Genomic DNA, 26067 nt, shown 5'->3' on the forward strand with positions numbered 1-26067 from the left:
GGGAAAACGGTAAGGCTCCCTCCATAATTAAATCATTATGTTTCTATAAGGGCAGAAATGTTTGCAGTGCGGTAAAGACACTGAAGCCCATAATATACGATAGTCTGGAATCTGAGCTCTGTGATTTAGGCAGAGTTTGTGGGCACTGGGGTCCTGACATTGTGCTTAGTGCTAAGTGCATGTGTTGTGGGCTAAGGAGCAAGGTTCCAGAGATGATGCATGGAGTAGCATGTGTGAGCCCTGCCAGAAACACACAGGTGCTATGCATTTGATTTTGCAATAATTGATCTTTGTCACTGCACTTTCAAAACTCCTTTATTGCTGCCAATACTTTGACAATTCCCATGTTCAGTTACACCTCCTCCTCCAATCTGAGATTGTGACCCACTATCTAAGGCACTGGGCTCTAAAGCAGTCGAGCTTTGGCAAAGGACTTGGCAAGCTGAGCGATGCCACTGACGTTTCCAGAGATGGCAGTGTTCAAAGCGGCCAGAGGGGCTGCAGGGTGGGGCTGTGGAAGTCTCCGTGAGAAATACTGAGATGTAGTATGTTCCTGCCCTGCAGGATGGGCAGGGTGTGCTAGCAACCGTTCAGTTCCGGCTGTGCACAAGGATCCCAACTGTAACAATTGCCAGTCTGAGGGAGGAAGTACTGGAAGGAGCGAGGGCAGCATCTTACAGCAGAATCATAATTCGGAAGCTGGCTCATGGCAATCCACACCTAGTAAACAACTATACTAACAAATTCGCAAAACTCAGTTTTACAAGTCAGCAATTTGAGTGGGATTGGAAAATTCTGGTGAATGATTTAAAGGTCATTTAGAAAAATACTTAGCTTTATCATTCAGTCATTCATTATTTACTAATTTATTTGCTTATAGCTGTAAGTTAGTTAAATTTGAGGCTCAACTTGAAGGCAAAAACTAGCATAAGACTAAAAGGAAGACACAGAGCTCAGACCTGGGACTCTGGTCTCTTCATTGTGCTAAATAAAAAAGTTCTGAGGTAGAAGTTCTTCAGGGCCATTTTACCTTGGCAAAGAAACTGAGGCATTGGGAATGTTTGGGGTCCCTTCGGTACCAAGTTGTTACCTGATTCCAAATTCCTTCACTTTCACCAAGGCCGATGCATGTTGTTTCTTCTATATGTTTCCAAAATGAAAAATCATTTTCCATTCCCTATGCCCCCACTAACATGTCTTGAGAGAAACGCTGAGAATTCAACTAATGGTCTCTCTCTCCCTCTCTTTCTCTCTCTCTCATCCTCTCTCCCTGATGATTGGAATAGAGTCCTTGGAGGAAGGGATATACAAAGCAAGGAGATGCCCAGGATGAATTTCTCTCAAGTGAACAATGCTAGAGGGGCTTTTTTTTCCCCCTTGCAATCTTGTTTGTCAAGTCTAGTCCTGGGTGGCCTCTTATACCCTTCCTTCCAATATAAGAATCTTCCTGTGGGGATAGCAGAAACTCAACGGCCCCTAGCGCTCTCTTGAGTATACCAAGAAGGGGAAAAGAGACTGTAAACTGCAGAGCTCAGCAAAAGCACCAACTGATATTCAAAGCCCATGGTGTGTACTCCTAGTACCATTTGAAGTGGTGTTAACAATGCAGTCTTCATAGTATATAATGAGGATGCAGTATCACTACTCCAGGTTTTATTTGTTTGTTTGTTTTTCCCGAGACAGGGTTTCCCTGATGTGGGAGTGATTTCTTATTAATAAAGAAACTGATGTGGGAGTGATTTCTTATTAATAAAGAAACTGCCTTGGCCCATTTTATTGGATAGAAAATTAGGTAGGCGGAGTAGACAGAGGAGAATGCTGGGAAAAAGAAGCTGTGTGAGAGTCGCCATGGTTCTCCCGCTCCAGACAGACACAGGTTAAGATCCTCTCTGGTAAGCCAGCTCGTGGGCTACACAGAATATTAGAAATGGGTTAGAACAATATGTAAGAGCTAGCCATAAGGAACTGGAACTATCCGGGCCAGGCAGTGTTTGAAAGAATACAGTTTCCGTGTAATTATTTCTGGGCATAAGCTAGCCATGCGGGCGGCCGGGTGCCGGGGACGCAGCCCTGCCGCCGCTCCTATTTCAACAGATGGCGCCCAGACGTGATGGCTAAATCCACTTAAAAACCTGAGAAGGCTTAAAAATAAGGGAGAGAGAGTTTAACACAGATTTTTGCTGTTTTGTTGGTGGCGTTCTGTAGAGAGATTCCTGATTCAGCAACAGCAAAAAAAAAAAAGCCGCGTCATTTTAAAGCGCTGCTTCCTGGAGCTATGCTGCCAGCGTGAACTCTGGCTTTAAAGCATTTCAAGGCTTTTATGGGACTGGATGTTTGTGTTCCCGCTTGGGATCGGAGGAGAGTGCTCTGAGACTGTGCCGATGGCTCAGCGCTTCCCGCCTGCACCTGGGCAGACGGCAGAATCAGGCTTAGGCAGGCGGAAGAGCATGGCGGATTCCTGCCGCTGTACAGAGACGCATTTTCAGACTGCGCAGTGCTCTGCATGTCAGATTTGGCTGTAACTTGGATGAAAAGAGTTTCTGTGCTGCACACTCAGTCTCAGAGTTAAACTGCTGAGTGCGGCTCCAATGTGGACTTGCTGTGTGCCTGAAACTGTGAATGGTTCAGGGGCACCAAATGACTCTGAGGCAGGAGCAGCTGCTCCATGCTGAACTGTGCTGATCTCAGCAGGAACTACCGTAATTACCTTAAAACCGTGCAGTTAAGGTTTAGACTGGGCAGGACACAGGCAGTACCGTATTACCTGTAAATGGTGCAACTTAAGTTTTTAAGAAATGCTTAACATTTTAAGAAATGCTCCTGTATAGTAAAGAAATTACAGATTCACAATAAAACAGATTCAGACACTGTTGGATAAATGTACGTAGGCTTGGGAAAGAGAAGAAAAAGAATATAAAGAATAAAGTTAATGTCTTAAAAAGAAAAAGGGTAAAGTCTTTAAAGAGACAGAGTACAGAAGTACAGAGAGTTATAGATTAAAAGAAATAAAGAAATATAAGCCACGTAAAAATGGAAAATTCACAGAGAGTCTGGATTATGTACATTGTGTTTTCTTTAAAATTTTTGACTGTGAAGGAGCTAAGTACAGAGAGACATTTCATTACATGGGCTGCCAATCTAAACCAAAATGGATATAAGGGTATTATGATTTCAGAATTTGGGTCTAAGGATATGATGCTTTGGAGAGGGTCTTCTTTTGTTTTTGCAGAGGATGAGACCCTGTGGATTGCATCTATTCCGATTTGGTATGATAGACCACGCCCTCCTGAAAGGTTGCTGTGAATACCCTCAAAAAATTGCTTCGCTCAATTGCCAACTGAGATGAAACTAGCATACAGGTTATATCATGAACAACCTAATTAACGACGCCCCTATTCAGCAGGAAGCAGTTTGTAGAGAAAAAACTACGCCCATGTTCCCAAATATTGTTTATAAATGTTCTTTTACATTTAAAGGGGGATATGATATAGATATGAATAATTTGCATTGGTATGGATTTTATGGTCAATTTTGTTATATGTATATGTATTTTTGATCTTGATTAAGGTATTGTGATTGTGTAGTTCATTTAAAAATGTAATGTATAATTAGGAAATATAGGTTGTTAATGGATAATCATCGCTAATACTTAAGCTTGTAGTCATGTTAGTTAGATTTTCTAGATATATAGAGAGATATTTTAGTTAGATAGGCATTCTTCATATCTTTCAAAGGCTGCAGAATATGGCATTTAAGATATTTTAATAACTTAGGGTTTTTCATGACAATGAGACACATTTGCTCCTGGCAGCACCAATCTATTTCAAGAGGAAGATGGGCATCGAAGAGAATCCTTATGGAGTTTGATAGCCATTTGGGCAAGAAACTGCTCTTGCCTGGACTGTTGCATAAACTGGACACAGAGAACCCGCAGAGAGAGGACTGCTGAACTTGCCTAAAGGTGAGATGACCTTTTGGGGTTCCTGCTTCATGAAAGAGTCTGTGAGACATTCTGCAGGACACAGCAAAAAGTGACTGAACTGTCTTTGGAATTTCTTGCTTGATGAGAATGTCTGCTGGATACTATGGGCCTGTAGGCCGAAGATGGATGCCCCAACGGTACAGAGGAACTTTGGGTGACTGTCCAGGCAGCGAGATGTCTCTGTCATTTCTAGAGTTTTCTTATTTCTTGTTTGATAGGTAATATTATATCCTTCTGGAGTCTTTGATGGAGTTGAAGAATGGTTAGTTATAGTTTTCCTTAGTTATGATAAGAGATAAAATAGATATAAATATTGTAACTGTAATTCTTACTTGATAACTGTTTTGTTATATGTAATTTTACTATGTTAAAGTTAAAGCCTTTCTTTTTTGTTTAAACAGAAAAAGGGGAAATGATGTGGGAGTGATTTCTTATTAATAAAGAAACTGCCTTGGCCCATTTTATTGGATAGAAAATTAGGTAGGCGGAGTAGACAGAGGAGAATGCTGGGAAAAAGAAGCTGTGTGAGGAGTCGCCATGGTTCTCCCGCTCCAGACAGACGCAGGTTAAGATCCTCCCTGGTAAGCCAGCTCGTGGGCTACACAGAATATTAGAAATGGGTTAGAACAATATGTAAGAGCTAGCCATAAGGAACTGGAACTATCCGGGCCAGGCAGTGTTTGAAAGAATACAGTTTCCGTGTAATTATTTCTGGGTATAAGCTAGCCATGCGGGCGGCCGGGTGCCGGGGACGCAGCCCTGTCGCTCCTATTTCAACATTTCCCTGCAGCTTTGTAGCTCTTGTAGACCAGGCTGGCCTCTAACTCACAGAGATCCACCTGTCTCTGCTTCCTGAGTGCTGGGATTAAAGGCGTGCACTACCACTGCCTGGCCATTACTCCAGTTTTACAGAGAAGGGATGAAGGACCACAAATATTAGTTGATAACTGAAGTTATAGGCAAAGCAGCATAGCCTGGATGGAATTCCGTATAGTGCTGGCAAGATGATAGACCTTGTGTGACCTCCAAGCTCCACTGCTTCCTGCAGACAGTGAGACCACAGAGTATCAATGCAGAGGAGCCTATATCACAGAGGAGCCAGCTGTGAGTGCATGGGTACTAGCGCCTGAGAAGTTGAATCTCAGGCTTGATTGCGGAGGCAAAAGTGCATTTTGAAAAAAAGAAAAAGAAAAAAAGGTTCTCTGTTACTGGATGTTTAAAGGACTCTGTGGCCAGTTCTGGGGAAGCTCAAGAAAAATTGGTTTCATCTAGTCTTTTGAAAATGAGGAAACTGAGAGTTGAGGCTGTGCCATTTCTGTGACTGTGATGAAATGCCCTGAATGAAAGGTACACAGGAGAGGAAGTTTGGTTTGTATTTGTAGGTTATAGTCCATCAGTGAAGGAAAATGAAGGCAAGGGCTCAGGCAGATAATCCCATAACACCCACAGTCAAGAGAAAATAAATGCATCTTGATGCTTGCTTTTGCTCAGCTAGCTTCTCTCATTAGTACACAGTTCAGAACCCACAGCCTAGGGAATGGTGCCACCCACATTGGGCTGGGCCAGTTAACACATAAGACAATCCCCTGCAGACGTGCCTACAGGCTAACCTGATTTAGGCAAGTCCTCCATGAGACTGTCTTCCCAGGTGATTCTAGATTATGCCAAGTAGACCTTTAAAATTCACTGGTACACAGGTTCACAGAGACAAAATGACACAAGGAAACACACGTTGGGAAGTGAATTGCCACATCTCACTTTGGATCTAGGCAAGTAGTCTTCAACCTGTGGTTTGCACCCCCCTTTGGGAGTTGAATGACCCTTTCACAGGGGTCGCCTAAGACCCATCTGCATATTAGGTATTTATATTACAATCCATAACAGAGGCAAAATTACAGTTATGAAGTAAGAACAAAACTAATTTTATGATTGGGGGTCACTACAACATGAGGAACCATGTAAAGGGGTTGCAGCATTAGGGAGGTTGAGAACCACTGATATAGGCTATGACTTAACTGTATGAGTGAGCGTGGCAGGTTTCCAACTTTTGTTTGAACATCCTCAGTCTTCCTGCCTGTCATTGGTCATTACCTAAGGACTATTATGAAGAACAGGATAACGCACAGAAGGGACCTGGCATAACATAAGACATGAGATGTGCTTAAGAGATACCAGGCCTTATTTTCCTTAATTTTAGCCATTTATATTATGGCGATTACAGACTTCATTGATAATTTGATTATTTTACACTGTCTTCTATATTTGAAATTACATAGAATATGCTTCTCTTTTGCAATTCTTGGGTCTTACATCTTAGGACGAAGGAGCTCCAAGTACATTTGCTGTGAAAATACAGCCTTCTACCCAAAGCATCTGGCAGATTTTTATCTATACTCTGAAGTTCTGCCTGTATTTTGTTACTTTGCACTCCTGTGTCTCAGGTCTCAAGCTTTCAAGAGGCACAAAGCTGATGGAGTGCAGGAGAGGAGAGAACTTCTTTTCCTGCAGTCGGTTGAGTCAGAGCCCTTGGAGACATGGGCTAAGCCTCAGAGCTAGGGTCATGATCAGGTGATTACAATCAGAATACCACACAGAGTTCCTCTCCTGGGCCTCTGAGCTTTTGTCAGGTGTGCTTAGGGCTTCTGTGCTGAGAGGCCAAGAGACTACAGGAGGACCCTTGATCCTGGTAGGAATACACAAGGTGCCAGTGTTTCCGGTTACTATAGAGACCTAGCATTGAAGTGTCTAGGGTTAAGTATCAGTACTACTTTACAACAGTCTTGCTTAGCAAGGCCTTTTCTAAGAGCTGACAAAACCCCAAAGCCTTGAAGCTGGTATCATTAAGATATCCAATGGTGGTGGTGGTGGTGGGGTGTTTGGGTACATGACTTTGAGATTTAATTTAAAGCCTTGTGCAAGCTAGCAAATGTTCAACGACTGACTTAAATCTTCAGTCTTTTTTTACTCGAGCTAATTTTTTTTTGATGAAGAGCCTTATTAAATTTCTCAGACTGGCCCTAAGCTCACTACATAGCCCAGGTTAGCTTTAAATTTGGGATCTGCCTGCCTCAACTGGGATTATACGTACATACCACAATGCCGAGCTAATTTATTTGTATATTTATAATTATGATCACATTTTGCCCAAGTAAGTAAAACCTCCAGTGTATTGTTGATTGGAATGTTAAGGTATGTCAGTGAGCTAAAGCTAAAGAAATCTACCAGGCCAGGTGACAAGAGGAAGACAACGAACTGGAATACAAGAAAAGGCGCACGTGAAAGCAAAGTGGGAAGATAGGAGTGATCGTCAATGCGAAGTCACATAAGCAAGTGACACATAATTTTGAAGTCTTTGGTGTATGTCAAATATTTCATGACCACCTAGGACTAAGGTCCTTGCTGTACGCCCTCCCCAAGAGGCAGGTTCCTTATGCTATTATATTTCAGTGTCTCTGAGACCAGGACATTGCAAAGTTTACATCAGTAAGAACCTCCCTCAAGCCTTTTTCCAGATTGTTCTCCTACTTGGAGGTCTTCCTGACCTTTGAGGTTATGCTTTGAACAGTGTGGCAACCGTTGGTTATCTGTAGTGGAAGGTGGCGAGGGGTGAATAGACGGTGGCCGTGGAGATCAAAGGTCAAGATTCTGCTTCTGGTTCTGTCCTTGTTCAGTGTTATGGCCTTCACTAGTAAAGTAAATCTTTGTGCCGCAGCTGGTGATTTGTTGGTATAATGAAATACCAGGACAGAACAAGGCTGTGAAGAAAACATGTTTGTTTATTCACAGGTTGGGAGGTTCAAGGGCCTGGTGGATGACAATGGCAGAAGTGTGAGCAAGGAGAGAGCTGGATGGGGCCAGTTTGGGGCTTTGATATCAACCTACAATGGAGTCCTAGAGAATTACCTTTCCTTCCCAGGGTTGGGGCTTCAGACTTCCCCAAATCCTCACCTTTTAAAGATTCCATTAGTTTCCAGATTTCCACACTGGGGACCAAGTTCCCTTCACATTAGGTGAATCTCTAGGGAGCAAACAGAACCCCAACAGCACCAGCTTTGCTCAGTTACAAGGTGGAGGATGTAACTTTACTGTCTGCATTTCATAAGGTTGCCTCCCCCCGTGACGTAGTGACGTAGTAAGTGAGGAATGTAGTAAGTAAAGGGCTTTGGAAAGTTGTTATCTGCAAATACTGAATTGCCATTTGTGTCTTTAGGAAGAGTAGGGAACTGAAAAAAAAGTCCAAACACCAAACACATAAAGTGAGTACCTTGTAGATAACGGTAGGAAAAGGAGTTACTCATGAACAATACTTTTCCTGTAGTCTTCAAGAAAGACTTGAGTTCTTAGTGGAGAATGAGGCTGCTGTCCGCCCCTAGGCTGTGGTCATTCTGACCCCAAAGGGACAAAGTACATGCAGTGTGTTTGCTCTAGCATAGGGAGATTGCGGATGAGCTTTTGCCTTTAGCAAGTCTCTGAAGGGCATGGATGCATCAAAATAAGCCACGCAGAGCTTTTGGTGGCTTGGACACATACGCAGTTAAAGTAAAACAAAAGTTACAGTCGTTAAATATTTGAGGTTTGTGTGTGTTTTTATGGGCCTATGTGGGTGGCGATACACTGTTAAATGGCATGCAACCTTTTCTTCTGATTGGAGGATGTCCCTGGCTTTGGCCTTTATCTGTTTTCCTGTGGTGATGACCTCCCACCCACCCGTGACCATGAAGGGTGCCTGTCACCATGCTTGGCTCCTGAAGGCCAATCAGTCAACACTTGAGTAATGAGGACGGGGAGGGTAGAAACCAAAGACAAGGGACTTCGAGGCTTCTCTGTGCTTCACGGCAGGAAAAGAATGTAAATTGTGTCATGTGAAGCTTGATTTCGGAAAGAGGTTGGGGAAGCCGAGGTAGAGGCCTTGAGCATGTGATTCCTTTACCAGTGGGATGCTGAGAGGGAGGAAATCAGAGAGGGAGGGTGAACTGAGCTCCCCCCCCCTCCAGCTGTATTAAGTCCCAGTCTTTCTCAGGTCTGAATGGGGACATACCCTTCCCACTTGAAGAGGCAGAGCAACCTTGCCCTTACAGGAGCTAGAGAGCTGTGCTTATTATTAAATGCCTGTGTTCTCCTTCCTATGGTCTATAGGGAGAATATTTGGAGGGTTATAAATAAGGGAGGCTGTAGTCGCATTGGGTGTACACCTCCTACTCTGGGCATTTGTAAGGATGAATTCAGACTGCCCCTTTCAAGTGTCACAACCACAATATAACGACACAAGACATCTAGGTCTGCCTTCTGTGTCATCACTAACATATCCCCAGGGTGTCATAAGCTCTGTCTGTGGAGATGGGGCAGATGTGGTTTAGAAAGGTCATGGTTTTAATGTGTTCTCTTTTAGCATGTTTGATCAACATTTAAGATTGGTAATAGATTCTCCTGTTAGGAACTTTCTCAAGAGTGATAGATGGACCAGCACCACCCACCCGAGTGGGTGCCCACTAAGTTAATGATGGTAGCATGTTCTGTCTTTAGCTACTGTTCCTTTGTCTTTCTGGGGTTTTGTTTAGTTTGTTTTGAGACAGGGTCAAGCTATATAGCCAGGGCTATCTTGGAATTTGCTGTGTAACCCAGGCTGGCTTCAAATAAAAAAGTATCCAGGCTTAGCCTCCCAACTGCTCAGACTGCAGGTATCAGCCTGTCTGTCTGTCTGTCTGTCTTTCACTCCCCCTCCCCCTTTTACTCCCTCCCGCCTCATTTCATTTTTTTTGATTTTGTTTTGATATAGGGTATCACATAGCCTGGGTGGGGTTTGTACTTTTAATGTCGCTAAAACTGGCCTTGAACTCTGGCTCTTCCTTCCCTTACTTCCAACCTGTGCTGGGATTACAGGTGTGGACCACCATGCCTGGATCAGATGTGTGTCTTGTTTAAACAGAACAAATGTCCAGTTTCTATCCCGAGAGAGCAGCCTTTCTATAGTTAGTATTGCTTGTACACAGGAACACCCCCCATTAGACCTTACATCTTAAGAACAGGTTATAGTACCCAAAAGATTGAACTCAAATTCTTCCCTTGGCATACCAAGAGTAAAGGATTTCCACATATTTGGGCACATTTCTGCACCTTATTTATTGAGTAGCTACTGGAAACCCTGTGGTGTAGTAGGCAGAACTGGCATGGCCTGCTCCTTCTTGAATCTGGCCTGACTAGCTCTTAGAACATGCTGTCGGGTCTTTGGCTTCTGTAAGGGGCTGTGAACGTAAGTCTGGATTGGCCATTGGTGAAGCAATTGGATCTGCCTGTATCTGGCAGAACAATACATCTTCAGGCTACATCGTTGGTAGGCTGAATTCTCGGTCCTTGAGAGCGTCTCCAGAACCCCCGTGAGTTCTCCCCTTGCAAGTCTTGAATTCTTTGGCTTTTACGTTCCTGCTCTATAGGCCCAGCACCAGGCATGCAGCTGATTGGAAGAGCTCTGTGCACAGTTCATGCCAGATTCTCATCAGCACTGATTTTTTTTTCCCCTCATAGCAACCCTCTGCAGATGCCACGGTGAGCATTAGTGTCTTGTCACTGTCCCAGTCTGCTGGAGGCTGAAATGACTATGAGGATTCTTTCTCCTCTCTGAGATTGCTCCCTTTTCGAAGGTCTTAGTTACACTGCTCTCCCTGCCTCATCAACCAGGCGATTTTGAGCAGAGCATTTATGAAGTTTATCCAGCTTTTTCGGGTACTCTTGGTGGAAACATTGATTATCACAAGCTACCCTAGCCCACCTGGGGACAGGCATGGGAAGTTAACTTTCCTCTGTTATCACCACGATTCCTCTTAAATGGTTGTGCTTCACCTAAAATGTATGTTATCAACATTACTATTTTGTTATCATCATCATCGTTATCCTCCTCATCATCATCCTCACTGTGTGTTTGTGTGATGCATGTGCCGTGGCACACACACAGAGGTCAGAGAACTTTGTGGAGCTCACTGTCTCTGTTCACTTTCAGGTGGGTTCTGGGAATTGAACTCAGGTAACCAGGCTTGCACAGCAAGAGCCTTTACCCACTGAGCCATCTCATTGGACTGTTTCAGTCTCAGAGTTCAAAGCAGTGCAGAACCAAAGTGAAAAAAGTTCCCACCAGCAAAGGGTATAAAACAAAGTGTGGCTGAGGCCACACTCAGTGTGAGAGTGTTCCCCTTGCGTGCACGCAAGGCCTGGCCTTGATACCTAACATACCGAGGAAAATGTACCTCCGAACCCTGAAGCCCATATATTCAGATTTTCTTTCTCAAGGTCTTTAACACTTGTTTCTGGAAACCATTTTGAATATCCCAGAGCAAAAGGATATTCTTAAGGGGGTGTCAACTGGGAAAAAGTGATCTTCATGAAAGAGTCCCATGTGCCAAAAAAAAAAAAAAAAAAAAAACAGCCCCACAACCTGAAGTAGGCAACCATAACGGTATTGCCTGGACCCTGGCAGGGTCTCAGTGTGAATAAACTTTGTGAAGTCTGTGGGAAGCAGGGTTCAGGTGACATTTTTTGACTGGGTTTGTCCTTTTTAGAACAGCAAAAAGTAGATGGAGGAGGTCTGAGGAGGACCACGGCTGAGAACCCTGGGTTTCCGTTACCATTGCTCTGGTCGTCTGCAAGTCTCTGAGCAACTCCGGTCACCATTTGAAGACTCACAAGTTCTTATATCAAATATAGAGGTCTAGGGTTCAATAAGTTAAGATTTCTTCCTGACTAAAGTTTTTCAGTTACTCATGTTTCTTTAGACCACAGACTGGTTTGCCCCGCCTCCGACCCTGATAATCTCTCTTTGTCAAGGATGTGTGCTTGGAGAGAGCCAGGGGTCATACCTCTGTGTTCAAGCCTTTCGTGTGCTGTTTTCCTGGAAGCTGCATATAGGATACTCATTGATGGGGAGCCCATGGGCTGGAGCTGGCCATGGGGCGGTAAACATCTTGGAACAAGCAATGCTTTCAGGCTCACAGCCTTGGCAGGAGAGTCTGAAAAGTAATTCTTGGGAAGCTGGGGCCTGGTGGCAGCTGCTTCTCCTTAGCTTGCCTGCCAATCCTTACAGGAGCTTGAGATGGACAGAGTTCTCAGCGGGACCTACTGCAGCTGATGCTGGTAGTTTTCCACTCAGGGAAACTGGAAGAGTCCCTCGGCGTCTCTGTCAGGAGATTGGTGGGTAGCAGAAGCACCCGGAAACCACCAAGACAACTCAGCAAGCAAACTCTTTGCTGCAGCAGCGACTCTTGCTTCCGGTGACAGGCTGCCCTCTTTACTTACGTGTTTCTTTACATCTCAAGATATGGAGTGAACAGGGAGTGGGATCTGGTGAGAGAGGCATGGGAGTAAGGAAGGGGTCTGACGTCGAGAGCTGGAGCCAGTATTGCAGTCTGGGTCTTCCCTAGTAGCTGGGATCCCTTCCACCAGTTACTCAAAATAGGCACGTTCAATAGGAAAACCACAGTGGGGCTGCGGAGAAGTGCCACGTTGGGTTTCCTCGGCCAAGACTTCTTCTGGTTCCAAAGACCCAGTGGGATGAGAAAGGCCATCCAAGATCAGCTTGTCCTTTTCCTCTGCCCTTCCTGTGGGGCCCCTGGTAACACTGAGTCACGGAGAAATCCTGCTTGCATGTTACATTGCTACTTTACTAGCATTTGTCTCTGAATTCCCTGTTTCAACCTTATGTTCTTTGGTCCCGATTTCTAGATCCCTAGCCTAACTCTCATTGCCTGAGGTTGAACCTTAGCCCCTCCTTATTAGTGGTTTTGATTTCCTTGGTCTCAGTTTTCTGTAGCCAATCATAGTCTGAAAATGCGAGATGGACAAAGTCTGAACTTATTCACAAATTTTAAATGTAGTGATTGGGACTCACATGATGAAATCCTAACTCCTCTCCCTCCTTCACACCCAGCATCTGTTGTCTGTCGCTTCCCTCACTCCATCTCCTTATATAAAGCACTGCCTCATCTTGAGAGTAGCGAGTGCAGCTCGGGAAGGTGGGAGAGAGCGTGGAGAGACGGCTCAGAGGTTCAGAGACCTTGCTGTGCCTCAGGAAGATCTCTGTTCAGATCCCAGAACTCATAAAGCAAGCAGGGCATCCCACAGCTGTCTGTAGCTGTAGCTCAGAGGGATTAACTACCTCTTTCAGACCTCAGTGCATATGAGTCCATGTACCTGCATACACGTGTGTGCATACAGACATGTACGCGTTATCAAAATTAATATTTTAAAAATGATGTGAGACAGCTTCATTCATATAATTTTACCATGGAATATCATAATTGTTCTATTTTAATATTAATTACTATTTATCTCTTGCTGTGCTTAATTTCTAAGTTAAACTTTTACATATATAATATAAAAGTTTAAATATATTTAAATAAATAAATTTATATAAGCTCTGGCACTGATCTGAAGGTTCACATCTCAGCACAGAAGAGGATTCCTGCCATCCCTCAGGTCTGTCTGTAATCCCTGGACCCTCAAAAAAACTCCAGAAAATCTTCCTAGTAGATCTTGGTGACTCATTATCCAGTAGCACTGACTAAGACTCACACTATGGCTTTTCTTCCTCTCCTACCGGTAGCTCACCCCCTCTGATGAACTTTGACCCTGCCTGCCTAGAGGCTGCTGGGCAAGCTGCTGCGTTACAAAAACTTGTTGAACTCCACAGATGGTGACTCACTTGGGAGGTTCTGAGCCCGAAATTACTCCTCCACTGCGATCCAAGATCTAATGTGCAGTTCACTCTCTATTTTTCCATCCGGGCCTTCGTCCTTCCATCCATCTACCTGTCTCTCCACCTTTTCATGCCTACCTGTGTGCCAGTGTCTGTTGAACACCTGAGCAATGCTGTGCGTTGGCAGGTGTTGAAAGGGGCAAGGAACGTAACATGATCACTAAATCTCAACAAGGAGACCCAGAGGTGTAAGGGTCATAGAAAAATCCATGATGAAAGTTCTTTCTTTTTTTTAAAAAAAATTTATTTATTTATTTATTTATTAAAGATTTCTGTCTCTTCCCCACTGCCGCCTCCCCTTTCCCTTCCCCTCCCCCAATCAAGTCCCCCTCCCTCATCAGCCCAAAAAGCAATCAGGGTTCTCTGCCCTGTGGGAAGTCCAAGGACCACCCACCTCCATCCAGGTCTAGTAAGGTGAGCATCCACGAAACTGCCTAGGCTCCCACGAAACCAATAGGTCCAGTAGAATCAAAAACCCGTTGCCATTGTTCTTGAGGTCTCAGTAGTCCTCCTTGTCCGCTATGTTCAGCGAGACCAGTTTTGACCCAGGCTTTTTCAGACCCAGGCCAGCTGGCCTTGGTGAGTTCCTGATAGAACATCCCCATTGTCTCAGTGTATGGGTGCACCCCTCGCGGTCCTGAGTTCCTTGCTTGTGCTCTCTCTCCTTCTGCTCCTGATTTGGACCTTGAGATTTCAGTCCGGTGCTCCAATGTGGGTCTCTGTCTCTGTCTCCTTTCATCGCCTGATGAAGTTTAATATTCAGGAGGATGCCTATATGATTTTCTTTGGGTTCTCCTTCTTATTTAGCTTCTCTAAGAACCCGAATTATAGGTTCAATGTCCTTTATTTATGGCTAGAAACCAAATATGAGTGAGAACATCCCATGTTCCTCTTTTTGGGTCTGGCTTACCTCACTCAGGATGGTGTTTTCTATTTCCATCCATTTGCCTGCAAACTTCAAGAAGTCCTTGTTTTTTACTGCTGAGTAGTACTCTAATATGTATATATTCCATACTTTCTTCATCCATTCTTCAATTGAAGGGCATCTAGGTTGTTTCCAGGTTCTGGCTATTACAAACAATGCTGCTATAAACATAGTAGAGCATATACTTTTGTTGTGTGATAAGGCCTCTCTTGGGTATATTCCCAAGAGTGGTATTGCTGGGTCCATGGGTAGGTTGATCCCAAATTTCCTGAGAAACCTCCACACTGCTTTCCAGAGTGGTTGCACAAGTTTGCATTCCCACCAGCAATGGATGAGTGTACCCCTTTCTCCACAACCTCTCCAGCAAAGGCTATCATTGGTGTTTTTGATTTTCGCCATTCTGACAGGTGTAAGATGGTATCTTAAAGTTGTCTTGATTTGCATTTCCCTGATCGCTAAGGAAGTTGAGCATGACCTTAGGTGTCTTTTGGCCATTTGAACTTCTTCTGTTGAGAGATCTCTGTTCAACTCAGTGCCCCATTTTATAATTGGGTTGATTAGCCTTTTACGGTCTAGTTTCTTGAGTTCTTTATATATTTTGGAGATCAGACCTTTGTCAGTTGTGGGGTTGGTGAAGATCTTCTCCCAGTCAGTGGGTTGCCTTTCTGTCTTAGCAACAGTGTCCTTTGCTTTACAGAAGCTTCTCAGTCTCAGGAGGTCCCATTTATTCAATGAGGCCCTTACTGTCTGTGCTGCTGGGGTTATACGTAGGAAGTGGTCTCCTGTGCCCACGTGTTGTAGAGTACTTCCCACTTTCTCTTCAATCAGGTTCAGTGTGTTTGGACTGATATTGAGGTCTTTCACCCACTTGGACTTGAGTTTTGTGCATGGTGATAGATATGGGTCTATTTTCATTCTTCTACAGATTGACATCCAGTTTTGCCAGCACAATTTGTTGAAGATGCTCTCTTTTTTCCATTGTATACTTTTAGCTCCTTTATCGAAAATCAGGTGTTCATATGTTTGTGGGTTAAAGTCAGGGTCTTCTATTCGATTCCATTGGTCGACTTCTCTGTTTTTATGCCAATACCAAGCTGTTTTCAATACTGTAGCTCTGTAATAGAGTTTGAAGTCAGGGATGGTAATGCCTCCAGACGTTCCTTTATTGTATAAGATTGTTTTGGCTATCCTGGGTTTTTTGTTTTTCCATATAAAGTTGATTATTGTCTTCTCCAGATCTGTGAAGAATTTTGATGGGATTTTGATGGGGATTGCATTGAATCTATAGATTGCTTTTGGTAGAATTGCCATTTTTACTATGTTGATCCTCCCAATCCAAGAGCAAGGGAGGTCCTTCCATTTTCTGGTGTCCTCCTCTATTTCTTTCTTCAAAGACTTGAAGTTCTTGTCAAATAGATCTTTCACTTCCTTGGTCAGGGTTACCCCAAGATATTTTATGCTCTTTGTGGCTATCGTGAAAGGTGATGCTTCTGTGATTTCCCTCTCTGTTTCCTTATCCTTAGTGTATAGGAAGGCAACTGATTTTTTGGAGTTGATCTTGTATCCAGCCACGCTACTAAAGGTGTTTATCAGCTGTAGGAGTTCTTTGGTAGAATTTTTGGGGTCGCTTATGTATACTATCATGTCATCTGCAAATAACGAAAGCTTAACTTCTTCCTTTCCAATACGAATCCCCTTGATCCCCTTATGTTGTCTTATTGCTATTGCTAGAACTTCAAGCACTATATTGAAGAGGTATGGAGAGAGTGGACATCCTTGTCTTGTTCCTGATTTTAGTGGGATGGCTTTGAGTTTTTCTCCATTTAATTTAATGTTAGCTGTCGGTTTGCTGTAGATAGCTTTTATTATATTTAGGTATGACCCTTGTATCCCTATTCTCTCCAAGACCTTTATCATAAAGGGGTGTTGAATTTTGTCGAATGCTTTTTCCGCATCTAATGAAATGATCATATGGTTTTTTTCTTTCAGTCTATTTATATGGTGGATTACATTGATAGATTTGCGTATGTTGAACCAGCCCTGCATCTCTGGGATGAAGCCTACTTGATCATAATGGATAATTTTTCTGATGTGTTCTTGAATTCGGTTTGCCAGTATTTTATTGAGAATTTTTGCGTCGATATTCATGAGTGAGATAGGCCTGTAATTCTCTTTCTTGGTTGGGTCTTTGTGTGGTTTTGGTATCAGGGTAACTGTAGCTTCATAAAAGGAATTTGGCAATGACTTTTCTGTTTCTATATTGTGAAATACGTTAAGGAGTATAGGTATTAGCTCTTCTTGGAAGTTCTGGTAGAATTCTGCGTTGAACCCATCTGGTCCTGGGCTTTTTTTGGAAGGGAGATTTTTGATAACAGTTTCTAGTTCTTCGCGACTAACAGGTCTATTTAGATCATTCACCTGGTCTTGGTTTAGCTTTGGTATATGGTACTTATCTAAAAAAATGTCCATTTCTTTTGCATTTTCCAGTTTTGTGGCATACAGGCTTTTATAGTAAGATCTAATGATTCTCTGGATTTCCTCTGTGTCTGTGGTTATGTCCCCCCTTTCATTTCTGATTTTATTTATTTGCGTGTTCTCTCTCTGTTGTTTAGTTAGTTTGGATAGGGGTTTGTCGATCTTGTTGATTTTCTCCAAGAACCAACTTTTTGTTTCATTGATTCTTTGGACTGTTTTCTGTGTTTCTATTTTGTTGATTTCTGCCCTCAGTTTGATTATTTCCAGTCTTCTACTCCTTCTGGGCACCTCTGCTTCTTTTTTTTCTAAAGCTTTCAGGTGTGCCATTAAGTCCCCAATGTATGCTTTCTCTGTTTTCTTTAAGTGGGCACTTAGTGCTATGAACTTTCCTCTTAGCACTGCTTTCATCGTGTCCCATAGGTTTGAGTATGTTGTCTCTTTATTTTCATTAAATTCAAGGAAGACTTTAATTTCTTTCTTAATTTCTTCCTTGACCCAGGTGTGGTTCAGTAGTTGACTGTTCAGTTTCCATGAGTTTGTCGGCTTTCTGGGGGTAGCATAGTTGTTGCCATCTAACTTTAATCCGTGGTGATCTGATAAGACACAGGTGGACACTGATATTCTTTTGTATCTGTGGAGGTTTCCTTTGTTTCCGAGTATATGGTCAATTTTTGAGAAGGTTCCATGAGCTGCAGAGAAGAAGGTATATTCTTTCCTATTTGGGTGGAGTGTTCTGTAGATGTCTGTTAAGTCCATTTGCTTCATTACCTCCAATAATTCTCTTAATTCTCTATTAGGTTTCTGTCTGATTGACCTGTCCATTGGAGAGAGAGGTGTGTTGAAGTCTCCTACTATTAGTGTGTGTGGTTTTATGTCTGCCTTGAGTTTTAGAAATATTTCTTTTACATAAGTGGGTGCTTTTATATTAGGGGCATAGATATTCAGGATTGAGATGTCATCCTGATGAATTGTTCCTGTTATGAGTATAAAGTGTCCATCTCGATCTCTTCTGATTGATTTTAGTTTGAAGTCAGTTTTGTTGGAAATTAGTATGGCCACACCTGCTTTTTTGTTAGGACCATTTGCTTGAAAGACCTTTTCCCAACCTTTTACTCTGAGTAGATGCCTGTCTTTGTGGTTGAGATGTGTTTCTTGCAAACAGCAGAATGTTGGATCCTGTTTTCGTATCCAATCCCTTAGCCTGTGCCTTTTTATAGGTGAATTGAGACCATTAATATTAAGTGATATTAGTGACCAGTGGTTGTTTACTCCGGTTATTCTTACTGTTTTCGGTAGTAGAGTTTGTGTGTGTCCCTTCTTTGAGTTGTACTGGTGAAGGTTCGCTAGATTCCTGAGTTATTGTAGTCAGTGTTGGCAATGTTGGATTCCTTGGGTTGCGATTTTCCTTCTATTACTTTCTGTAGCGCTGGATTTGTGGCTACGTATTGTTTAAATTTGTTCTTATCCTGGAATGTCTTGTTTTCTCCATTGATAGTGAATACTAGCTTGGCTGGGTATAGAAGTTTGGGTTTGCATCCATGGTCTCTTAGTTTTTGAAGAACCTCTATCCAGGACCTTCTGGCTTTCATGGTTTCCATAGAGAAGTCAGGTGTAAGTCTGATCGGTTTACCTTTATAAGTTACTTGGCCTTTTTCCTTTGCAGCTCTTAATATTCTTTCTTTAACCTGTATATTTTGTGTTTTGATTATTATATGGCGAGGGGATGCTTTTCTTTGATCCAGTCTGTTTGGTGTTCTGTATGCTTCTTGGATATTCAAAGGAATATCTTTCTTTATGTTGGGAAAGTTTTCTTCCATGATTTTGTTAAATATATTTTCTGGGCCTTTTAGCTGTAATTCTTCCCCTTCTTCTATTCCTATTATTCTCAGGTTTGGTCTTTTTATTGTGTCCCATATTTCCTGAATGTTTTGTGATGAGAATTTGTTGGCTTTGCTGTTTTCTTTGATCAGTGCGTTTATTTTCTCTATGGTGTCTTCAGAATCTGAGATTCTTTCTTCTATTTCTTGTATTCTATTGATTATGCTTGTTTCTGTAGGCTCTGCTCGTTGACCTAGATTTTCCGTATCCAGCTGGTCCCCAGTTTGTGCTTTCTTCCTTGCTTCCATTTCAGTTTTCAATTCTTGAACTGTTTCCATTACCTGTTTGTTCATTTTTTCTTGGTTTCCCAGGGTCTCATGTACGTATTTACTCAATTCTTCAAACTTTTTGTTATACTTCTCATCCATTTCTATAAAGGTGTTTTTTACATATTGTTTAAGGGACTCTATTGCTTTCATAAAGTCGATTTTTTCCACTTCTTCTGTGTTAGGGTGTTCAAGTCCTTCTGTTGTAAGATCATTGGGTTCTGGTGCTTTCATGTTGTTTTTCAGCTTATTGGGAGAATTTTTGCCTTGGCGCCTGCCCATCTCCTCCTATTGACGATCTCTAATTGGTCTTTTAAAACCAGATCAGGTTTCCCTGCTGGCCAGAAGCTCCTCTTGCAAAATTCCCTCGTTCTGTTTCCTGGCTCCTGCCAGGGGCCAAGATCCCTCTCACCCCTCAGACGGGTCTTCAGGAAAAGAACCAGGTTCCCTGTTTGCCAGGGACCTCGCCAACCAAAGGCCTACCTCTTTGATTTAATTGTCCTGGGGCGATCTGCTCTTGGTGTTGCACTGGTCCCTGTCGCCTGCCTGCGTTGTCTGCCACTGTGTCAGTACCCGCCGGTCCCGGCCGCTGCGCCAGCTAAGTCGCCCGCCGTGCGCGTCCGGTTCTGGCCGCCGCTGCCTTGCGCGTCCGGTTCCGGCCGCCGTGAAAGTTATTTCTTAAAAGAATCTCTGTTGGGTTTATCCCAACACCAAATTTTAGTATTTTTGATAGCTCCGTCAGAGTCAGAGACGGTAATAGCCACTGTCAAGTAGGCAAGCAACTTGTATCCATTTGATTTCTGAACTCTTTCATCTTCCCTTTGTCCCCTGGACCAGAAGGGAGCTCTATGAGAGAAACCCTTTCCTATGTCTTATCCACTACTGAGCAGCTATCTAGATACAAGGACACTCGTTAACTCAACACACGAACAGATAGATTGCCGTAAGGTAAGCGATGGTCAGACTTATAGGGAAGCCTGTTCTATTTGCTGTCAGTGTGCACATTGTGACTCAAGGTTTCCCTTGGCTGAATCCCCAGGATTTTGTCTGTAAGCCTCTGGGAAGGACTCAGCGGTCCTCTGATGACTCACAGCCGAGAATCCTATGTGGTCTTTCTCAATGTTCCCCCATCTGCCTCTCAGACATACTTCAGATCTCTGTTACTTCATTTTCTTTATCCGTTCAATAGGGAAAAATTCCTGCATGGAGTCAATTAGGATATGACATAAAAAGGATTTCCAGGAAATACAGTCCTACTGAGACATGTTGTAGAGGCAGTGGCAACATAAAATGTCTTGGTTATTGTCCCAAGGACCAGCATTCCCCGTGGTGGGAAGTTATTTATGACATTTTCATGACTCACCTTGTTGGCTCTTCTTTCCCAATGTCTGGCTTACCTCACACGTCCCAGAGCACAGATTCTCATGATGAGTACAGCTCAGCATCTGGAGATGTATGATGGATGGGACTGAGTGCTTACTGAGTGGGGATGCTCTATTCTGTGGCTGCCAGCAGGGCCCCTAGCATTGTTCTCTATCCAGGAGGGATGGGTTCTGGGAGCAGAGCTCTGAGCCCAATCCCACAGAAGACCAACTCTGGATCTCTATCAACATGCAGTTCTTGGATTGAGCTTCAGATATGCTAGAGTTAAAATCTAAGATCTTCAAATGTAGGTCACATCTTGCAACAGGCAGAGGGCCAAATGGAACAGATAAAGCAAAGGTGGAACTAGCTCTTGCTCTCATTTGACTTTGCCTGTCTTGGGCAGCTGTCCTTTTTTGTTGTCAGTTGTTGAGAGCAGACATCAGGTTATTCAGGCTTTGGATGCAAGAGGCTTCCAGGCCTTCAGCCTCTGATGGGAGCTGCACCTCTAGACTCTTCTTCCAAGGCTTTAATGTCCTGAGACTTACACTAGGCAGCCGCTAGTTCCCTTTCCTCTGCTGTCGCAGATGGTCATTGAGGAACTGTTCTGCCTTTGATCCTGTAAGCCAGTCTAACAAACCCCCGTGTGTGTGGTTTTTTACATATAGTATAAGGGCCAATTTCACTCTTGGGCATGTGGATGTACAAATTTCCCAACACATTGGTTTGCTGTTCTCCCCCTCCCCCATACAATTTTTTGGTACCTGTGTTGAAGACCAGTTGACCTTATATGTGTGAGATTACTTATACATATTCACCAGGCTATTTTAATTATTATAGCTTTGGGATATGTTTTGAAATCTCTATTTCTAACATGTCCAGGTCTGTTCTTTTGTAAGAATGCTCTAGTTTTTACAAGGCCATTTGTGGTTTCGTATGAATCTTATGATTAAAAAAAATATTTTGGGAAAAATACTGTTGAAAATCAGTTCTTTCTCTTCCCTCCTCATGATGGTTCCTTTCCCCTGCTTTATATGCCTCATCGTTTTCTATTGTGACTTCAAAGTATTCAAATATTACTTGCTTCATCTTTCTAAGTCAGGAAGTTCCCACGGTGCGTTCTCACCCCCTGCTGTAAGTGGGCGCTGCCAGGGCAGTAGCCAGCTCATCTGTTGGGCCCTTCCTTGCTTACCAACACTCAGATATGGTGATCCTTTCGTCTGGTCCTCATTGTGTGAAAGCTGTGTTATTTTCCACAGGGAATTGCATATGTTTCATTTTATTCTCTTTGTTGAAAGTGAAGCCCACCCCTAAAACTATTGTTTTAAGTCAGGGCCCAGACTACTCAGTACAAACATGGGGGCAGTTCATGGGTTTGTTTCATAATCTCATACAGTCGGTGCCCCAGAAAGCCAGAGTGCTGTGGATCTTAGGGGTATCTGATGGCTACAAAGAATCTAGTACTTGTAGGAAATTGATTCAATATGCAAAGCTGCTATTAAGGAACTAAAGATGGGCTACTGGAGTTATTACTCAATAAAATAAGAACATTCATATTAAATTATATCATATTAGTTGCCAGAGTCTGAGCCAAAATATAAGCCTGGCTGTTGGTTAGATTTTGGAGGTATAAAAGTATTTGAATCAGGTCAGGAAGAAGTTCTGTAGCACAGAGTATCAGAGAGATGGAGAAAGATTTCAGTGCGTCTACTTCCTACCCTGTTACTAGTTTCAGCCTTCCTGGGGGCTCTGGCATAAAAATGGAAGCATATTCTCTGTGTTCTCTTTGTTTCTTTTGTCCAGCTTCATGTCGCTATCCTCTGGGCATGTCAGGAGGCCACATTCCAGACGAGGACATCACAGCTTCAAGTCAGTGGTCAGAATCCACGGCTGCCAGATATGGGAGGTGAGGATGGCTCCATCAGAGCCTGAATGCTGGGGGAAATGGACACACAGCCATGGCTTGAGGGATGGTGCTAGTGAGCACTCGTGAGATCGGAAGAGAGACGTGAGGGGCTTGTGCTGCTTGGAGCGTTTCACAGGGAGGCCAGGCCTTGGCTTAGTTGCTGGCCTGGAAGCCTCTTCCTAACCACAGCAGCCTCAGAGCCCCGCCACCCACTATGAATGGGGTCATTGATAGGCAGTGGATTTGCTTTTCCTGACCTCACTGCGGGCTGCTGTGGGAGAAAGGCCAAGGCTGAAGGTCCCGGGAGATGTGGAGTATGTAGGACACTGGCCGTGAGGGAGCCGGCTTCTCAAGGGGCACCTGGAATGTGACTGTACAGGACTTTTACGGTTAAACCAGACACTGAGGTTTCCAGTAAGTTCTTTTCTCCCTCAAGGAAACCTCACACAGAAGGGCCATCCTCATCCATAAACAGAGCATATTCTGTGTGGTGTATGTATTTCCCAAAGTTCCCTAAATGAACAGACTCCCAACTCAGAAACAATTCTGCTGGCCAATGCCTACTCTTCCTGATAATTATTTTGGTGTCAATTTCGTACCGATTTTGTTAAAATGGAATCAATCTTCGTAGGTCTTCCCCATCGAATTTATCTTAATATCTGAGTGACTGGGGTGATGGCTGGAGGAGTTAGGGAGAAGCAAGAATGAGTGGGTAGCATCTGTGAGGACAGGAAGCCCTCCCAGGAAGAGGAAAAATGCTAAGAGGTTTCCAAATAAACCTGATAGTGATTTCACAACCGTGTTCAGTGCTAGCCCAGCCTGGCGGTAATAAACGAAAGCAGGTTATTGGCCACTCCATTCGCATGCTTTCTGCCCTCACGCTCACCTTCACACGGTCCCCATGGCTTTTGCTGGGTGGTCAGGCCCATTCTGCTGCCCAGCATTCCACTGCGTTGCATAGCCCACACTGGAGACCCTCCCGTTCCTCCCTCCTCACTCCCTTAACTTGATACCCAGACCACGAACGGCCAGCTTTGTGAGGTTGAGGCGGAGAATTGGAAGGGGGATGGTGAAAGAACTCCATAAGGGAACAGGGGTGGCAAGAGTTTCATTTCCCAAGAGTTCTCTAAACTCTAAAGGTTACATGTGTTTTGGAAGCCCCCAGCTCCCTTGTGGTGACAATCCCTGGGTTGAATGGTGCTTCGGAGACAGGAAACTGACCACAAATGGGAATGGTTAGGATAGAGAGACACATGGGGAGGTCCTCAAAGTCCTGCTGGACTAGACTGCCGCTTCCCGCTCACTCCTCGGGCACAGGACAGCCGCTCGCTATGAGCTGGTGAGTGACGCTTATTCCACAGCTGTTCTGTTTGCCTTACCCTTCCTGCTCAAGGCTTGACTCTGAAGAAGGAGACGGAGCCTGGTGCCCTGAGATCCCCGTGCAACCTGATGACCTGAAAGAATTTCTGCAGATTGACTTACGTACCCTGCACTTTATCACTCTTGTGGGGACCCAGGGGCGCCACGCAGGAGGTCATGGCATCGAGTTTGCGCCCATGTACAAGATCAACTACAGTCGAGATGGCACTCGCTGGATCTCCTGGCGCAACCGACATGGGGAGCAGGTAAGAAGAACATGCCCACGTTCTGAGGGAACATATGTTTAGTTATAATAGAACCGCTCAAATGGACTATGTGCTCAGTTATGTGTATGTTGAAACCTGGCATGCCATTGTAAATGTGACCAAAGTGCAGGAGATGGCACAAAGGGTCTATTCGCTCCACTGAGAGAGTTAAGCAAATATACTTTCTGTGAGTGGAAAGTGAAGGCTCCATCAAATGCATGATGGGTAAAGAAAGACGAGCGTGGGTTTAAGCCACCTCTGCTATTTCCTCTCTCTCCTAGGTGCTAGACGGGAACAGTAACCCTTACGATGTTTTCCTGAAGGACTTGGAGCCGCCCATTGTCGCCAGATTTGTCCGCCTTATCCCAGTCACCGACCACTCCATGAATGTGTGCATGAGGGTTGAGCTTTATGGTTGTGTCTGGCTAGGTAAGAATCTACTGAAGAGATCGTATGCCCCATATGGAAACTCCTAAGGCCTGGGAACTGAAGACCAGCCATCAACTCAGAAAGGGATGGAGTCATTCACCCTTGAAATGAAATGATTCCCCCTTGGTTAAGAGAGAAAAATAAGGCATGTACATCCAGCCAGGGTTTGGTGCCCTGGTGCCTGGAATGACACATTTGGAATTACTCAGGTAACTGCCACTGAGGTGGGCTTCTAACAGTGCTCAACTATGAGCCCAAACTGAGCCCCAGTGGACATGCTACATAAGATTGTGCACCCCTGGAAGCTCAGGTAGCTTCTTGGGGCACCTGATCAAGCGGCAGGCACATCTCCTTACCAGAGACACTGATAACTGCATTTCCTTTGACAGATGGTTTGGTGTCTTACAATGCTCCAGCTGGGCAGCAGTTTGTACTCCCTGGAGGCTCCATCATTTATCTGAATGATTCTGTCTATGATGGAGCTGTTGGCTACAGGTAAGGTCCAGAAGACTGAAACAGTCACACGAATAAGGAAAATGGCCATAACAAAAATTTATTGTGATATAGTCAGTAATCAACGAATCAGTGAACCCACCAGTATTATGTCCATGAGTGATGCACTGTGAGACAGTTGAGATGGGGCAAGCTGCGAGGTACTTGCATCTCCAATTTGTAGTTTGCTTTTGCAAAGCATAATAATAATAATAATAATAATAATAAAGTAGACAGGAAGAAATTACACAAAGCAAGAGCTAAACTTTGTGATATGGCTATAAATGTGGAAGTGATATTTTTTAACCCAGAAATAAGGATGTATGTTCCAAATAAAAGCTGATTTAGTTAGAGATAAAGTAATAAGTCACAGAGTTAAGAAACAATGGACTCCATAGATACAATACTTTAGAAGCTGTGAGAAGAAAATCTATTCTATTCAAGTTTACAATACATAAGAAAGGCTTTCAGGATGAGCTGGTAATGGAGGCATGGAAAGGTAGGTAGAAGGGTGCAGAGGAAACAGTAGAGGATGATATTGGTCTGGTTATGGCAAGAGATGGAGCTGGGAGCAGCAGAGAAGCCTGAAGTGGATGGATGGAGAGCTGGGGCAGAAAAATATCACTAGACACTTGGGGGTTTAGAGCTGGGTAAGACACGTGCCTATCCATTCTAATCTCTCATTATATTCTTCTGGCCCATTCCTAACACCGTTCTTTCTTAGTTCAGTCTTTATCAGCAAGGACTGAGCCTGGAAGAGAGGCCAGACTATTGTGAAGTTCAGAGCAGACAATAGAAGTTTCTAGGGCATGAGAAAGAAATGTTAGTGCATCTCAGGAAGCATATTGTAAAATTACAGCCATTCTACTAGCTTAGGTGTGGAGAATGAACTATCACCCTCAGGTGATAGTCCCTGGGGAAGTCCTGATTAATGCAGTTGTCTGTTCCTACTTAAATTCATCTACTTAGTCATTCACTTCTGCTC

General features: G+C 43.7%; 1 protein-coding gene and 1 long non-coding RNA gene across 5 annotated transcripts in view; both read left to right on the top strand.

The window, feature by feature from the left end:
- The window catches only part of Ddr2 (discoidin domain receptor tyrosine kinase 2), a 144529-nt gene that overhangs the window by 87820 nt on the left and 30642 nt on the right, over positions 1–26067 (top strand). For all 4 annotated transcript variants that reach the window (XM_050158200.1, XM_050158199.1, XM_050158201.1 and 1 more), the window contains exons 4-7: positions 22434–22536; positions 23930–24161; positions 24443–24590; positions 24980–25085. In XM_050158200.1, coding sequence (XP_050014157.1) covers positions 22434–22536; positions 23930–24161; positions 24443–24590; positions 24980–25085 — 589 coding nt within the window. The remainder of the gene's footprint in view (positions 1–22433; positions 22537–23929; positions 24162–24442; positions 24591–24979; positions 25086–26067) is intronic.
- On the top strand, positions 1732–4671 carry LOC126511191 (uncharacterized). Its single transcript, XR_007594616.1, has 2 exons — positions 1732–1876; positions 4548–4671. It is a non-coding gene; the product is annotated as an uncharacterized lncRNA (long non-coding RNA).

Source organism: Alexandromys fortis, unplaced genomic scaffold, assembly GCF_014885135.2.
Source record: "Alexandromys fortis isolate MF-2015 unplaced genomic scaffold, M_Fortis_MF-2015_v1.1 scaffold_106, whole genome shotgun sequence".
Taxonomy (NCBI): Eukaryota; Metazoa; Chordata; class Mammalia; order Rodentia; family Cricetidae; genus Alexandromys; species Alexandromys fortis.